General features: G+C 40.6%; 1 protein-coding gene across 1 annotated transcript; it reads right to left on the bottom strand.

Annotated features, from left to right (window-relative positions):
* Nucleotides 1–11654: 11654 nt before the first annotated feature.
* LOC105051467 (protein FATTY ACID EXPORT 5) lies at nt 11655–16783 on the bottom strand. The gene is made up of 3 exons (XM_010931937.3): nt 16418–16783; nt 13435–13522; nt 11655–12045 (listed from the first exon to the last, which is right to left on the bottom strand). The coding sequence occupies exons 1-3, from the start codon at nt 16614–16616 to the stop codon at nt 11973–11975; spliced, it is 360 nt and encodes a 119-aa protein (XP_010930239.1). The 5' UTR covers nt 16617–16783; the 3' UTR covers nt 11655–11972.
* Nucleotides 16784–18474: the final 1691 nt, after the last annotated feature.

Genomic DNA, 18474 nt, shown 5'->3' with positions numbered 1-18474 from the left:
CAGCAAAGACATCCATGAAGCTCAGTAGTCGATGACCCGATGTCGTGTCTACCAGCTAGTCAGTCTTTGACAATGGGAAGCTGTCTTTCGGATAGGCTCGATTCAGATCAGTGTAGTCGATGCAAATCTTTCATTTTTCGTTGGTCTTTTTCACTATGACCATGTTGGAGAGCCAGTCTGGATATGTGGCTTCTTTGATGAAGCCCGCCGCAAGTAGTTTGTCGACTTCCTCGTCGATGGCTTTCTGTCTTTCCAGGGCAAAGGACCATTTTTTTTGTCTCACTGGCTTGACGTTTGGACTGATGTTAAGTCGAGGAGTTATTATTTTCAAAAGAATACCGGGTATGTCCATGGCCGACCAAGCAAAGATGTCGACGTTGGCTTTGAGCAATTTGATTAGTTATTGTCGCTCCGAGTCGGACAATTATGACCCGATTCAGATCATTTGCTCGAAATTTTCTGTTATCGGGATGGAAGTCAATTGTTTGGCTGGCTCACCCATTTTTTGGTTCTCTCTTTAGTCTAATTTGTCGACCAGTAGAAAGTCCTCAGGTTTATTGTTTTGGGTGGGGATCGTGAAACAACGTCGGGCGAGTTGTTGATCTCCGCACATCTCTCCGACGTCGTTTTTGATCGGGAATCAGACCAACAGGTGGTATGTCGAGACTATCGCTCTCAGAGCATTTAGTCTAGGTCTTTCGAGTATGGTGTTGTAGGCCGAGGGTACTCAGATGATCGTAAAGGTTATGAAGATGGTGTTTTGTTATGGTTCAATCCCAGCGGTTAGGGGGAGGATGATTTCTCCTTCCACTGTGATCGCATCTCCAGTGAAGCCGACTAATGATGTCGAGATTTTTTTGAGTCGATCAATCGATAATTTCATTCGGGAGAAGGTCGAGAAAAATAGAATGTCAGTTGAGCTTCTATTATCAATAAGTATCCTTTTTATATCATAATTTGCTATTGTTGCTGAAACAACAACAGTGTCATCGTGAGGAGTTTGAATTCTCCGAGCATCTTCCTCCGAGAAGGTTATTACATCATGGAGTCTTGGTTGCTTCGTTGACTCTTCGTCGGAAGTTGCCCCCCGATCCAGCCGTCTGGTGATCATGTTAATGACTCCTGCGGTCGGTTGGTTATTCACAGCTTCCTCAGTCGTTTGGGGTCGTCGATCGAAAAGGAGTTGAGTCAGCGACTCCCTCCTATATTTTCTGAGATAGCCATGTCATATCAGGGCTTCTATTTCGTCCTTGAGCTGGATGCATTGTTCGGTGTCGTGATCGTAGTCTCGATAAAACCGGCAATACTTTCTTCGATCATGGTTCCTCACTTTCATTAGTGGAGGGTGTCGTAGATATTCCACCCCTTCGATCTCCATGAAGATCTGTGCACGAGGAGCAAAGAGAGGGGTATAGGGATTATACCTGTCATGTGTCGGCCTCAGACTCTATTATCGTGGTGAGGCTTGCTTATTGGATGGGGACCTACTTGTTTCGACTGAAGCCCCACTCTTGTTCTGCTTTTTTTTCTGATCTTTGTTTTCTATCTGACGCTGGTCAGAAACTCCTTCATCCGCATGCATGTATTTGTACACGCGTTCTAAGAGTTTAGCATACATCCGAGGGAGGGTTTTTTTCAGTGAGTACGTGAATCGGAACCCCCTCAAACCTCTTTTCATGGCCGATATGGTCATATCTTCGTTGAAGTCCCTGACCTCAAGCGTGGCCACGTTGAATCGGGCCACGAAATCTCAGAGTGTTGCGGTCTCTCCTTGTTTGATCGAAAAGAAACTATCTGAGGTTCGTGGCGGCCTCCGGCTGGTGCTGAAATGGGCCACGAAGGAATATTTCAACTGCTCGAAAGAGTGGATACTTTCCGACCGAAGCCCAGAGTACCAAGTCCGAGCAGCTTTTCGAAGTGTAGCCGAGAAGCCGATGCACAGGAGGGCGTCGGTTGCTCCCTAAATTGTTATGAGAGCCTTGTAGCTCTCGAGGTGATCGATTGGGTCGGTGGAACTGTCATAGGGCTCCACATGCGGCATCTTAAACCGAGTCAGGATCGGTTCATTCAAAATAAGTTGGGAGAGAGACTGGGTGGTATGAAAATCGAAGTCGTTTGACGATTTCTGACCGTCTGTCTGGAGCTGGGCGAGTCGGCGGTCGATTTTCTCGAACTTACATTCGTAGTCTTCAAGCCGTCGGTGGTGGAAGACTCCGGGGATTGATCCTCCCGATAAACTAGAGGCAGACGGTATTCGCGATCGCTTTTTCTTCCTTACTCGATCTAACTGGGAAGAAGAGGGGCATCGTGAATGGTGGATGGCGCATCAAGAGTGCTGCGAGTGTCACTGCTCATCCCGTTGAGAGAGCCAAGATCGCCGTTCTGGTGGAGGAGACGGAGATCGTCGCGAATGACGGCGGCTATGCTTGGAATGCGCTGAATGCGCAACCTATTGCTCCATCGGCGGTTGTGGTGGCTGGATTTGCTGTTGTTGGAGGATTTTAACTGCCTCCGCGAGGATGTTCATTTGTTGCACGATCACAGCAATCTGAGCGTCTGTAGTAACCACGAGGCGTGGAGAACTGGGCTCTGCTACCGGAGGCAGGGAACGGGCCTCTTCCCGACGGGAAGAGTGTCTCGCCGAGCCGGTCGCCGTTGATCGTTGAGCTCTGATTCTCGTCATTGCGAATTTCCTTCTTGCCATTGTCTTTCCCTACCTGACGCACCAATCTGTTGCTGCCAATCCCCTCGTCGTTTGTTCATCGAAAACGAGCACCTGTAAAATGAAGTCCGTACTGACCGGAGTTGTCTCCGATGGGGACCCTCCGATGCTTAAATCAGAGAGGGAGATCGGACAATAGTAGAATGAGAACGGTGACAGAGCTCAGCGTCAAAAATGGCTTACCGAAACTTGTTGCTTTATCTCCTTTTTATAGAGTAGATCATCGTAACTGTCGGATATGGTCCCGCATTTAACGGTGTAGAATCACAGGACGGTAGTCTCGTAGTGAGTTATTAGTTTCCATGGATTACGCCACGATATCAGTGGAGTAACCGTCCGTGACGATTATGATATATTTGAATAAGTCGACCGACTATGCGTTGGGAGTCGGTTGTCGGTTAGTAACTCTGAAATACCAACGATCGAAGTAGTTTATTATTTATAGAGTCCCAACATCGGCCGTCTACCGATCTTGATTCGATGAGGAGTGTTCGGTTGGTCGATCGAGAGTAACGTCGGTCTGCTCAGTCGACATATAATCGGTAATCGCTTCCAAGATTGTTTGTTTGTTTGATGGGTCAGAATCGGATGTCGATCGGTATCGGAGATCGATCGATTTACGAAAGTCGATCGGTTTACTTCAACATAAATTAATATTAATTTGATGTAAAAAAAATTGTATTTTGACCTATTCTACTATTTTGGTACAAAGACGTTAGAAGCTGCAATAATGGCATAAATTAGTCGGGATTGTTTATAATACTTTAAATAATATAATTTTATATTCAAATAATGATTTCACAACATTAACAAAAGAATGAAATTTATTTTAGAAATTTTATTATACTGAAACCTAGCTGCTCAGCTCTTTTGGTTCTTTTCATTTTTAAATTTAATTATTTTGTTGGTACAGAATCTTGGTAATTAGCAAGGCCTCTTTTTTAAAATAATGATATTTATTAGAATTTTATGGGCCTTCTTTTCAACAAATTTATCGGTCTGCTGCACCCAAGCAGCACAACTAGTGAAGGGTAACCGGGGGTCGTTGCCTCGTTCCGGTTGGCCTCTTCCCTGCTCCACCTCCTCCTATTTTTAGCTTGGAACGCTATCTACCCTTTCTTTCTCGCTTTTATTTATTTTTTGTCGTCTCCCGCATAAATATCTCATCAAAAGGAGAGCTGCGTGTGTGGAGCCCTTGGCAGCATCGGTGCAGCGCGTCCTGACAAATGCATTTAGACGGATAGGTACGAAACCTCTTATGCTGTCCCGCAAGACATTAACGCCACTGACAAATGGTCCACATCCTCTTATCCCATCATGCTCCTATCTTTACTTTTAGTAATTGCTTGGCTGAGAGACTAGGGACTCTTGAAACGAGAGTGGAACGAGTGTCTCATTCCAACATGGATTCCGATTTCGGCCATGGATGAAACGAATCTAAAAATATGAAATTTGTATTTTTCATTCCGATTCACCCTAATTTTAATTTTGATCGTAAATTAAATACATTCAAAATTTATTAACTTATTTAATATATAAATATATATTATTAAAATTTAACATTTCGAGATTCGATCTATATTGAGCTCACAGCGAGATTCGTGACAAAAAATGGAGGTCAACGAGATCAAGATCATCTCAAATGGAGCTCAGACGGAGGAGATACGAGCTTTTGAAATTGACACAAAACTCAAAACGATGGAGGACCACCAGCGGCCGGCGGAGCGGTGGGGTGCGGCCCAGGCGCGGGCTGGGCACGCAGGGCGCGGCCCAGTGGGCGGGCCCGACCCCGGCCCAAGTGCGTGAGGCGCGCAGGACGGCCCAAGCGCGGGCGCGCGAGGCGCGGCCTAGGCCCAAGCATGCGGGCGCGGGTCGGCCCAAGCCCACATGCACGCCTGCGCGAGCTCAGCAGGCCGATTCCCCGATCCATGGTGGACCAGATGGTCCACAGCCGGGTCTGTGGATCGCAGACCCAGTTTTCCAACCGTTTCTCGAGGTCCACGACACTATTTCGTGGACCCGAGCATGATCGAACGGTCTGTGGCCTTAATTAAGTTGGTTTAGGAGGCCTTAAGCTATCATAATTGGGTTTTTAGCCTATAAATAGGCCTGATTAGGGGGGACAGTGGTGTGGTGGTCTTTGGGCTTGGTTTTTCACGGGAGAAGATCGCGATCCCGTGTGGAGGCGCAACGGAAAATCCTGTGAGAGGCTGTGAAGAGAGAGAGCCACGTGATGCTGTGAGAGGAGCAGCAGGCTTCTGGACAGCGGACAGCGATCGCTTCAGAGGTTCAAAGGGACTTCCTAAAGAGAGAGCTTTTGTGAGGAAGAACTTTCTGTGAGAGAGAAATTGGGTGTATCAGGGTTGAGGGTGAGATCTCCTCTTGTAAATTTTTTTTTTTATAGTGAAGTTTGCATGCCCCGTGGAGGCGAGTCTTTTTGTGACTGATCCACATATTTTGATTATTTTTTGTTTTGTTTCTTCTTTCTTCCTGTTGCATCGCGTGGTACTGAAAATATCCTGGGATATGGTATCCTGACCAGACATCCACCCAACAAGTGATATCAGAGCAAGACGGTACAAGGATGCAGATTGCAGTGGTGGTGAGCAACACTGAAGATGGAGAAGACATGAACAATCAAGATGGAGATCAACAAGTTTGATGGAAAGAATAATTTCTCCTTGTGGCAGACAAGGATGAAGGACGTACTCATCCAACAAGAGTTGATCGATGCTCTCTTGTGCGAAGAGAAGCCGACCACCATAAATGTGCATGATTGGAAACGGCTACAGATGCAGGTGGTGAGTACCATTCGTATGTACCTGACGGATGAGGTGGTGATCCATATGCTTAGCGAGACTTCTCCAACAATGCTGTGGTCGAAGCTCGAGGAGTTATACATGGCGAAGTCTCTCACCAATACTCTTTTCCTCTGGAGGTAGTTTTACCAGCTGCGGATGACTGAGGGACAGAGCATGCAGGAGCATCTAAGCTACTTCCAGAAGATCCTCACCGACCTCCTCAGCGTTGGTGAAAATATTGAGGAGAAGATTAGAGCGCTGGTTTTGCTAGCGTCGCTTTCCCCTTCGTACGAGTCCTTGGTAACTGTTCTTCTAGTGGAGAAAAGCACCATCAAGATGAACGAGGTCACCGCGGCGATACTCCAGAATGAGATTCTCAAGAAGGAGAATCCAGCTTCGAGCTTAGGTGGCGGTAGCTCAGCTTTGATGGCTTCTGGAGGAGCAGGAGGCGGTAGACGAAGCGATAGGAGATCGCGATGAGAACGGTCCAAGTCCAAGAGAGACTTGAGCAAGACCAGATGTTACCGGTGTGAGGAGTTGGGGCATCTAACCAAAGATTATCCTCAACTCAAAAATCGGACGACGGCTGCTGTAGCGACGGCCAGTAGCGATTCAGAAGGAGATATCCTAGAGATATCTGACAAAGTATCTACTTCTTCCCAGTAGTGGATTTTAGATTCTGCATAACTCTATCATGTATGTTGTAGAGAGGAGTAGCTTGATTTCTTGGAGAATAGTGAGGGCACTGTTTATCTGTCGGATAGATCGAGTTGTGTTATCAGAGGCATCGGGACGGTCAGCTAGAGGACACATGATGGTGTAGTGAGGATATTGGAAGAGGTCCGATATATACTCGATTTCAGGCAGAATCTTATCTCATTGAGCAGACTGAATTCGAGAGGCTACAGAACGATAGCCAGTGGAGGAATCCTGAAGGTGCTACGCAGTGATAGGATTATGTTGGAGGGAAAGAAGGGCAGGAGAGGACATTATTACCTGGCAGGGAGCCCAGTATGAGGTGGAGCTTCATGAGCCAAGTGGAGCCCAGAGCGAGGTGGAGTTGCAGGTGGAAGTGGATCAGGTACGAGACAGGAGACTCGAGAGGAGAAAAGACGACGTCGCAAGGTGAGATTCCTATTGCTGCAGGATGATGCCCCGAGCAAGTCTCAGGTCAAGAGGAGCACAGCGTATGATGGAGATGGGATCGAGCGGCCTGGCTCGACTCCCATATTTGTCCATTCATAATCAGCAGGCGATTGTCCCAAGACATGGGGGCGAGGAGATTCAGAAGCTCTCGGAGTTAGGAGAAGGTCGAATATTGAGTCGAGATGAAGATTGTTAGGATTTGATAACTCAAGATTCGGTCCACATTGAACTCACAGCAATGTTCGCGATGAAAAATGGAGGCCAACGAAATCAAGATCACCTCAAACAGAGCTCGGATGGAAGAGATACGAGTTTTTGAAGTTGGCACGAAACTCGAGATAGTGGAGGATCGCCGACGGCCGGCAGTGGTGCGCAGCCCAGGTGCGGCCAATGCGCGGGCTGGGCGCGCAGGGCGTGGCCCAGTGGGCGGGCCCGGCCCCCGCCCCAGCTCAGGCACGGGCGTGCAGGGTGCGGCTAGGGCCCAAGCGCACGGGGGCGGGCCGGCCCAAGCCCACGCGCACGCCTGCGCGAGCTCAGCAGGCTGATTCCTCAATCCACGATGGATCGGACAGTCCACAGCCAGGTTTGTGGACCGCATACCAGTTTTCCATCCATTTCTCGTGGTTCACGATACTATTTCATGGACCAAAGTACGATCAGACGGCGTGGGTAGCTTCCGATCTTGATCCAACAGTTTGTGGCCTTTATTGAGTTGGTTTAGGAGTCCTTAAGCTATCCTAATTGGGTTTTTAGCCTATAAATAGGTCTTATTAGGGGGAATAGTGGTGTGGTGATCTTTGGGCTTGGTTTTCCATGGGAGAAGACCATGATCCCGCATGGAGGCACAGCGAAAAATCCTGTGAAAACCCATGAAGAGAGAGAGCCGCGTGACACTGTAAGAGAAGGAGCAGCAGGCTCCTGGACAGCGGACAGCGATTGCTTCAGGAGTTCAAAGGGATCTTCTTAGAGAGAGCTTTTGTGAGAAAAAACTTTCTGTGAGAAAAAAATTGGGTGTATGAGGGTTGAGGGTGAGATCTTCTCTTGTAAATTTTTTTTCATAATGAAGTTTGCATGCTCTGTGGAGCGAGCCTTTTTATGGCTGATCCACATATTTTGATTATTTTTTATTTTATTTCTTATTTCTTCCTGCTGCATCGTATGGTACTAAAAAAATCCTGAAAGATGATATATATATATATATATATATATATATATATATATATATATATATATATATATATATATATATATATATATATATATATATATATATATATATATATATATATATATATATATATATATCACCAACTCACAACCATCCAATTAATATCTCACTTCCAATTCCAATTTACCAGGCTTTTTTTGAAGCCAATGCACCTCAAATCTTTATTTCATATATATATATATATATATATATATATATATATATATATATATATATATATATCACCAATTCACAACCATCCAATTAATATCTCACTTCCAATTCCTATTTACCAGGCCTTTTTTGAAGTCAATGCACCTCAAAGCTTTATTTCACTACTAAGGAGGGCTTTGTGAGGGATAATTGGGGTTGGCGGCGAAGAAATTGACAAAGATATCCTTGAAATTGAGGTGCATTCGTTACCTCTTTGGAAGAAAATTTAGCTGTTTCACCGTTTCTAGACGGTCCAAAATATTGTCCAAAATGTGTAATGATCAGTAGATACTGTGTCGGTTTCCTTGAAATTGAGATGCAATTGTTACCTTTTTGGAGGAAAATTTAGTTGTTTATCCATTTCTAGATTCTCCAAAGTGTTGTCCAAATCCGTAATGATCAGTAGATACTATGTCGGTTTTGGAGAGGAGTTGTTTTACATCCAAAACTCCTCTCTTATATTGTAGAGGGATCTGATCATTTCCACATCATGGAAGGAAAAAAAGCTAGAATAATGTGATCAATGGAGTCAAGAGGAGAGGAACAAAGGGAGCAATATAAGATATGAATATAGCAGTTCTTTAACAATTCACCAGGATGCAATCTATTTTTTGAGAACCAAACAATATGAAAATTCCATAGAGATACTCTCCTACACATCGGCCATCAGATTAATTGAAGCCTCACTAAATTAGCGATAGGTGTTAATTCAACTGTCCTGATAGATGAAGTGGGAGTTAAGAAGGTGGGGTCAATTGTTATCAGCCTTGATTCTGTGAAAACGATCCATTGCTGGAGAGGACCGGCGTAGACGAATAAAGCTGTGGTTACCAAGCTAGTTACCGCTTTTACCTTTGCTTGGATAGATATAGTTGCATGCGGTCCGTACTATATGGCTAGGTCATAATCCATCTTTGTATTGATTGCTCAGTAACCCCACAACCTTGGTGCATTATTGGTTTGTCACATTCTCTCAGACATAACGAAAGTGAAGCAATGGATATCTTTCCGCAACAATTTCCCTCACCCAAATGTTGCCATCATGAGGATGATTTGGTACACAATTTACATGTATATGATGGCATATTTTTGAGACGGAATGCAGTATAAGTTCGTTAGGGACTCACATGTCGGTGGCTTGACAATAGAGATGGCAAAGTTTGGAATGGGAAATCTATGTGGCATTGCCGTTAAATTACAAAGAGACTGAGGAGCTTGATAATTTGTATGCTTTGTAGTTGCAAATGAGGCTGCTGAGGTGCGAGGATAGACCAATCTGAGAACTCTCACTGCAAATCACCCCTTCCCGGTCAGGTACTTAAATAAATCTCTCTTATTCACGATATTCGGTGCATGACGAAGAGCTGTCTTTTCATTAAGATTCACCATATATATATCAAAAGGCCAACAATACTACTGACTAAATGACCTCTCATATGATAAAGCATAGTGGAGAGACTGTGGACTGATGTTGGGGGCTTCATTTGACCTTCAAGGATATCTTCTTTCTGACTTTTTTGGATATATCCATACTAGACTCGTATGAACACTACAGACTATGAAAATAAGCAACCAAGTTTTCATGGAAGAGGCCTCGCCTGGCCCTGGATAGCCTTTCCCTCACGGCTGATTCTCGCAAGCACTTTCCACGCTGGAACAGCTCGCCCTCAAGTTCCGATTGAAGCCAGTGAAGGGCAGGTTTACTGGCACTGTCCGCATTCCGGCCATCATGTCCACAACCATCCTTACAGGCCCCAGTCCAAATATCATTAAGCAGATAATGTCAAAAGAGAGACTCAGCACCATCTTTAACGACAGAATTATAATGACAAGGATTGATGGATGTGAGTCTCGCGCCTAGATTTGGATGTCTTTGAGTACACTCTGGATCAGCCTAAGAAACAAATTTTGGCATAATTGTGACAGTGCCTGCCTATCCAATTCATCTTGAGATGATGCTGGACCTCCCCATCCAGCTTGCCCAAATACCTCTTAGAGCAATCTTCAGCTTCAGAAACTGCACGACCCACACACGGCCCACGCTTGTGACCATCTCCGGCGAATTCTAATATGAAGCTCCTCCCCAGCATCCTGCTATTACACCTGGGCTGCTAAGGATCCAGTGCTTCATTGATGATACGAAGTATTTGTTTACAGCTGGACTGGTTCAAAGATAAATCCTTTGTGCACGATGGATGGTATAGAAAATTCGATGTGAAATATACTATCTTTTTCGATTAATCCATATAGCCACTACTTTCCAACGCATATTTAATATTTATGATTTTACTTTTTCGTTTGAAATTTTGAATGACGAAAATATCTCTATCTTTTGAAAAAAATTATGACATCCTCTTCCTATATCATGACATTTTATGTACAGAAAGTCATAATTTTTTTCATAGGATATCATAATATGATAGAAGACGTCATAATATATATAAAATATCATAATTTTTTTAAAATATAAAGATATTTTCATCATTCAAAATTTTTAAATAAAAAAGTAAAGCTACAGACATTAAATGCAGTTTGAAAAGTGATTAGATAAAAATTTTTCTTTTATATTATGATATCTTAAGCCAAACTATGATTTCCTATGCATAGGAAGTCATAATATACCACAGGATATCATTATATGTCACAGAATGTCATAATTTTTTTTTCACAGGATGTCGTAATATATTACAGGATGTCAATTTTTTTTTTCAAAAAGTAAAAGTATTTTTATCATTTAAATTTTTCAAATAAAAAAATAAAATAACGGACATTAAATATGCATTGAAAAATAATAACTATGTGGATCAATCAGACAAGATGTTGCACTCTACGTTAGATTTTCTACACCACCTGTGATGCACAAAGAATTTCTCCTGGTCTGGAACACTGTCGACATCCTGAAGAGTGATAGCTCTGAGGTTGGCTTGCATGGCCCACAAAAGGCCCAGACTCTGGGCAATTTTGGGGATGCCGAAAGAGCCAGGAAGGAGTCTTTGGAGATGGATGACGGGAAGCAAGGCAAGGAACAGAACTAACAAAATCGTAGCAGTCGTTTAAGAAAGAATTTGGGGGTTAGAATATGCCGAGTATGTGGACAAGAGACTTCAGAGAGACAGGATGAGGCTAAGCTTATGAGTTGGGTAGTTTAGATTGATTTAGTGAATTGTTGTGGTCCAAAGCTAACAGGTTCTGCAGATAGATATCAATGGTAACCAGCTTCAAACATAATGAAAAGAACAAGGAGTGAAAGCCAGTTTTGGTCTCAGAAACAATTGCCTGCTTGAGCTAATCCATACTCAACTGTGAGATATAAAAATGACATTCAGGATAACAAAACTGACATACAAAGAAAGGCTGGCAGTTGGATGGTGCATTTATGCAGTTCTCGACAGCATGAAAAAGAACACTAAAAGCCGAGCAGCAGTGAGTCCAAAGATCAATGAATTGAACCTATGAAATAAGGATGCCTTTCCACAAGCAGATGCCTCAGTTGCAGATGTCCACAGACAACGAAGAAAGATTACCTTGGATGAGAGCGTGACCACATCTAGGCAAAATAAAAAACTGGAATGCAAAGTTATCTCACATTCTTTTCTTTTAAGTCTTCAGGAAAAAAACAGCATCTGCCTTACAGGGTGTTCAGTTTAATGAAATCATCAAAATGACAAGATAAGCAATCTGATGGGTCTATCCATAACTTCCATTTTCTTTCACCGAAAACACCGAGCATATAAAACATGTGCCATTAAGATATACGCCATTAAGATATAACCGTATCCTTCTGCAACAGAACTGAGAAAACTTACAAACTGAGAACCTGATTCTCATTACCATGTCACTTTCCCCATAGTATGTTGTATACTTGAAATTTCAACTGACATGTTCACTGCACCTTGGATGGGATATGATTGCCGCCAGTTGCAATCTTGTAAAGGTAGAATCCAGACATAAGTGCACTGTAAGGAAACCCAACGTTCAGGATGTGACACGATGTCTTATTAACACTTATGTTAAACATAAAGCATGATCATGTGATGCTAACAGAAAACAAGGAGAACAAATAACCCTCCAAAAAAAACCTGTATACATCCCACTTCCAAAAGTTTATGAAGCAAAAGATGATAACCAGTCAGGGAGCGGGTAACGGTAAATTAAAGTCCGAAGATATATTAGACTTGAAAAATGGTGTAGCAATATTTGCCATTTCTTAGCTCACAGAAAAAGGATTTCGAACAAATGTTCTGCTTAATGTTGACTTCTTAATAGTGTCAGGAACATTAATTGATTTCTGCAGTAGTTTGATGTCAAATTTTATTGTAATTAGTAAAATGGAAAAGGGAAATCTTTCTCAAGTTAAGAAGTGGGAGACATTAATTTATATATAGGGTAGTTTCTAAATTTGCAGATAATTAGGTGCTTGGCACAACATTTTATTGGCTGGATCTGCAAATTCTAAGTATCAAGTATAATATTTCAACAGGTCCTCCTGTACTGGTTTTATTGGCTTGCCAATTAAAAAAAACAAAAAGAAAGAAGAAGAAGAATGAATGAATGAACAAGAGAAAGAAAGAAAGAGAAAAGGCTCTAGATTTACCCCAGGTCAACCTGTGCAGCTCCCTATGTGGATTCAGCAACATCATGTTTTCTAGTAAATAACTTTTGAACTACCATCTTAACATCGAGACACCAAGAAGGTTGACACCAGCACACATACTTTTCTTCAGAAAATACCAAACTCAAGTCTTAAGTTGCCAGAAGAGTCCTAAGGTGTTTTCTCATTTGATGTGTGTAGGAGCATGCCTGTGTAAAGAGACAAATTGTTTTTGATTTGACTCTACTCTCGATAAATGCTTTTAATTACAGAAGATGCCTACATCATTTTGTTAACTAAAATGCACCTCCAAAACTTCAAGCCACTATCAACATTTACAATGGTAATACTATCAACAAATTAATAGCCATACATTCTCAGCCTAGTTTCCACCTAGATATTCAATAATCAATTTTAAAAAAGAACCCCAGTGCATATGTAACTTGAGCATGTGAGCCCCAGGAATTCTTCATGGATTCTGTATATTTTTTATGGGCACGTATGTCTCTTGTAGACTGATGTCTTATATGACTAATAAAAAGGGGATAAAATATGTTAGTTGATAGTGCCTGTGCGTGTCAACATACATGATTTAATCGAACAAATAAGTGGCAGCAGAGCCCTGCAAGCAGATGTCACCTAGTGAGGTGCCTGATTTATGACCAGTGAGTTGGTGAAAACTAGTAATAAAAACTAATGTACAAAATGCGATGGAAATCATTGGCAAACTGAATAGATATTCAACTGAACGGACCTGAGAACAGCAACTACTCCAGCTGGCATTATCTTGGACGTTTCCAGGTATCTTTGCCCCATAAGAATTGTTAATACAAGGGCACAAACTGGATCACAGACAATGGCAAGAAGACAAACATCAAAAAAAAGAGGAGAGGAAATAATAATCAGAAGGGGAAAATAAAAAAAGAAGAAAGTAAGTTCTTTTCTTGGCCTCATACTGCCAACGAATTAAACAACAGTCAGTCAATATCAGCTGAAGTAGATAATTATCAAATAATTAATAGGGAAAAAAATTAATAACAACCAAAGCATAGAAAACAAGATTAAAGAAAAGGTGGAAAACAGGTTTAGTGTTTTCCATATCAAGTCCTTCTCACTTAAAATAGTGCTTTGATAACTGAAGGAAATGCTTTTGTCAGATCAGAGTAAAAAGTAACACAATCATATTACCACTTTTCAAGGTTGTTTGGTGAACTCTTAAACTAAGCAAGACTTTTGAGTTCAGATGCTACAGCGAATAACATTTACTCTAGGATATTAAAGTTACATAGAGCACCTCTTTCTTTCTTCTTTTCAGAAAGAGGGGAAGATGGCGTTAACGTGCCACCACCAAAGGGTGCCAACTATTGGATTCAAGTCCTGCTCACATCACTCTTTCTTTCCTCAAAGCAATACCAGAGATTTGAACCCTAGACCCCCTGAAGGGAAGCCCTTCCAGGTGTAGTGCCAATTAACTGTGCTCTCAGTTGTTGGCTAAGTCTTGTTCACATCACATCACCTATTTTGTTGATGTTGAATGGTGTCAAGGTTAAGGGGATTGTCAACCACCAGCTTCAAGTTTGGTGTGTTTTAAATATTTTGACAAAATGTTATTCATCTTCAGTAGTTTGAATGAAGAAAAAACACAGAATGTCGTAACAATCAGTATATATTTCAAGTCTTGTCAAATCATATTAGAGACACATTTGACCCTATTTCCTTTATAAAGATGGATCATAAGGGAGCTACAATGTGAAATAGACAGGCAACACTTTCGAATTTGAAGCCACTTAAACTGGAGACTTGCTCTAACTGAGGCTTAAAAAGACAACCTTGACTCTACTAGCAAGTCAGTGGTTCTAAAATTCTGATTGTAAATTCAACAGAACTCAACACTGATATCAAAGAATACACAGTGAACACAAATGTGCATCACAATTTTCAGATTTTAAGGCAATTATTTACTGTTTCATGAAAGAGATCTAGGCTGCCGCAAACTTAGGAAGGCAATATACAATTCTCAAATAGAGTTCATAGATATAGAATCAAAATTGAAAGTGATTCCATGCTGGAAACTACCAATATATAGAATCATTTCCATCGACACTAAGCTTATGAGAAAAGGGCAAAAAATTTTATTCTTTTTTTTCGATAGAAAGGGCTCATAGGCAATAGGCTATACAACGGGGTAGCCCTACCCAAAATACCATTAACTTCCCAAACCGTGGTGAAGGCAGAATTTGACTCAGGTCATTTGGTACAACTGCCAAATATTTTACCAACTTGGTGAGCTAGCACCTTCAAAAATGTTATATATTTAAAATTGCATATATTAATGTGATTGTTTAAGCATACACCAAGACCACGTCTCAAACAGAAGAGATAACTCAATCATAAGCCACAAACGTTAATCTAGTTTGAGGATCTAAACATATTTCTTATGATCATCGTAGATTTTGGATATTCACCAAGACACACAAACTCAGATATTCTATCGTGCTGAACATCCCAAAACTACCTCTACCAAGCTAGAAATATTTTCAGCATATCCAACTTGCCACATTCAATCCCAAGTCCCAAAAGAAGTCTGCATCACCCATGATGGCCTTAGGTTTTCTCGACCATAACGCAAGACCGGCAATTTCTCAAATTAACAAGTAGAAGTTGATTCAGGTGCAATGATGATGTCAGTTTTCTGGCTATTATAAAGCCTTTGGATGCTATATTATATATCTCCATACCATCATAACTATGGTTGAACATCCACACAGGGTTTCGAGATTGCCAATCTTGTCGACACTTTCACCATTTTAAACCACTCAAGATTAATACCAAATGGCCTCCACTTAAGTGATACAGGACCCTCTTGGTCCTTCATAACTCCTCTCTTCAAAATGCCCTTTAAAGATCCATCCATAGTTCAACTCTACCAGGAAAAATTCCATGAATATTCCATAAAGCATCACTGTAAAGTTGTTGCACCATTGGCACCCAGCACTTAACTTCCCGGTATACTACCTTTAACATTTCGAGCTTCACGTATGGTGTCTCCTTTGCTCCCCTTGCCAGATATATATCCAAATTACATTACTAAATCAATAAAGTGTTAATATCTTCAAAGTGAATAATGCCTTCTTATATTGAACAATTCACTCTGGAAATTGTAAAATGCATCACCTATCCAACATCTCATAAATATGCTAAACTTTCCTTTTTGAATGAAAAAAGTAAAAAAAAAATCCTATTAAGAGAGTTAAATTAGACACAGTGACGAGGATACTCTGAAGTCATTTGAATAGATCTAAACTTCACAATAGCTTCTACTTCCTCCCTGAACAAATGAACTTTTAAAAGAAAATGTGTTGAAAAGGAAAATAGTGAGTCCTGGATCAATTGCCATGTGACTAGACCTTGCTAATTTTTTTTGATCTTCCAAAAAATAATAATAATAATAGAATAAAGTAGGAAGTACATGAATATAGTGAACCATCAATTATCTGATGATAGCCAAATAACATATTATTTGGCTCATAATTCTATAGAACGATGGCTTCCTCACTACAGAGTAAACATAATTCAACAAAATCAATCTCCCCTGCGGTCCCAAAATCTCGATCTATATCGCAAATATCAGCCAAAAAAGAAGAGGCAATAAAATCCAATCTCGAAAAGAAATTAAAAGAAGGGAAATAGATCGAGGAATTGCGAGAGGCTGGATTAGCCAATTGAGAGTTGCATACCCGTCTCGATGATCAAGGCAGGGTAAGAGTTACGGCGCTTCTCGAAGGCCTTGAGGCTGAGGAAGCCAGCGAGGAGGAGGAGGAGGCCGGAGCCCACGCCGCCGGCGAGCGACGCGGTGCTGCCCCTCCGCGCGTAGCCCACGAGCCCTCCCACCAGGACCACGAGCCCGTACGGGATCGTGAAGCAGAAGTCGTGCATCGCCTCGTCTCCTCCGAGCAGTCCCCAGCAACAAAGCTTCAGCTTCCGAAGCGGGAAGAGAGAAGTCTCGTGAGATCTAGTCAGAGTTCTCTGCGGAAAAAGGCGAGGGCAGGAGGAATAAAAGAAAGGAAAGTTGGTCGTGGGTTCGAGGCTGGAACGTGGCCTGGGTGAGGACAGCACGATTCTTTCTCGGCCGGGGAAGCGTGGCCTCCACTAGCCTGGGCATTGTGATGTATAATGTCACTGGATCAGAGCCGTCAATTTTGATCAGACATATTTTAGAAGCTTTGATTGGTGATGATAGGTCGGCAGGTACGGCTTTTGAACTTACTCTTCCTGATTTAAAAACGAAAAAAAATGTAGTTCATGATTTTAGACTCTCTAATAGTTGCAATTGAAAATAAAAATAATTTTAATAAATCAAAAATGATACTGGACATTTGACAACGGAAAATTTGAATTAAAATTTTATTTAAAAGAGAGAAATTTTGTTTGAAAAAAAAAAAAAAAAGAGAGAGTGATGTAAGCTGCCATGGGTATACTAATTTGTCATTTAAGATCCGTTTGATTTGGATACGTCAGATCAATATTGATAATTTTTAAAAATTATTTATCAAAAAAATATATAAAAAAATAATTTTTATTATATTTATTTATAAAAAAATTATTTCAAAAAATAATATTAAAAAAATTTACTATATTTGATTAAAGATAACTCTACATGGGAATATTATCAAATTTATAAATATATCTTTCAATATAAAATATTTTTTTAATATTATGGTAGCATTATCATTTTTAATTATTTTTTATGCAATTGCTATAATCATATAGTCTTTTATATAATACCATCTCTATTTTTTTTTTTTATAAAATTTTTTTATTGAATAAATTTAAAAAGATATCGAAATAAATTTAATAATTATATATATAATTTTATTGAAAGTATTTTTATCAATTATAGATTACTGCCGTTTGAAAATTTATGAAAAATCAACCTCCTATAATATTTATTTTATCTTCTTTCTTCGAAAGATAAGCATAGAGTTATCAATTTTTTTATCACCTCTTTTTTTTATTTTTCATACGTAATATAATTATTTGAAATAAAAATTATTTTTTTATGTTAGATTATCTCCGATCAAACAACTCTTGCTAAGATAACTATGCCTTATCAATTGACCGTGGAAGGTAAAGGGACCAGTGGTGGCCGGACGTGTGAATGCCTTTATCAACCACATGCGTGTATGTTTTTATTTAGATTTTTTTCCCTTTTAAGCACAAGGATAAAGATATTATAATGCAAAACTGCCCATGCGTCGTTAGAGACTTAAATGGTTAATGATATTTTAATAAAAATCAAACCCCTTGTTTTTTGAAAAAAAAAAAGGTAATCCTCATTTTAAAAGGAGAGATTCCTTGGTTTTTTTTGGAATTATATAATAATAATGCTAAAAGTCTTTGGCAATCGAGTAAGAACATGATTATGCTATTCACCTGTGATACCCAAAAATTATAAAAAAAAAAAAAAGAGAGGAACTTTTAAGCCAGCACTGTGAGCGTGGAATCAGAGAAGAACACGAGGAGCTCCCGAATGAGTTCCTATTCTAATCAAATTTCAAATCTATTCAAAATCTTAATTGAAAACAAACTCTAAAGCCCTTCTATTTGTGATCTATTTAAAGGCCCTAATTTCTCTGATTTTTCGTCATTGAAAATCATCAAAGCCTACTACTATTCTTCCCTTCTTTTTCTCTTGATTGCCAATAGCTTAGTTTTGTTTTAGCCGCCAAAAATCGAATCAAATCCCTTCAAAAAATCAGGTAAATTCCTATAATCATCTTTCATAAAATCTTCT

Source organism: Elaeis guineensis, chromosome 2 (genome assembly GCF_000442705.2).
Source record: "Elaeis guineensis isolate ETL-2024a chromosome 2, EG11, whole genome shotgun sequence".
NCBI classification, from domain to species: Eukaryota; Viridiplantae; Streptophyta; class Magnoliopsida; order Arecales; family Arecaceae; genus Elaeis; species Elaeis guineensis.
Note: the sequence above shows the minus strand (reverse complement) of the source record. Positions and strands in the feature narration are given on the sequence as shown.

Excerpts from the sequence above, each read along its gene's own strand:
- LOC105051467 (XM_010931937.3), bottom strand. The coding sequence starts at position 16,616 with ATGCACGACTTCTGCTTCACGATCCCGTACGGGCTCGTGGTCCTGGTG. Across the intron at positions 13,523-16,417 it reads TGCCTTGATCATCGAGACGG|TTTGTGCCCTTGTATTAACA; the intron begins GTATGCAACTCT and ends TCTGTGATCCAG. Across the intron at positions 12,046-13,434 it reads GGAGTAGTTGCTGTTCTCAG|TGCACTTATGTCTGGATTCT; the intron begins GTCCGTTCAGTT and ends GTTTCCTTACAG.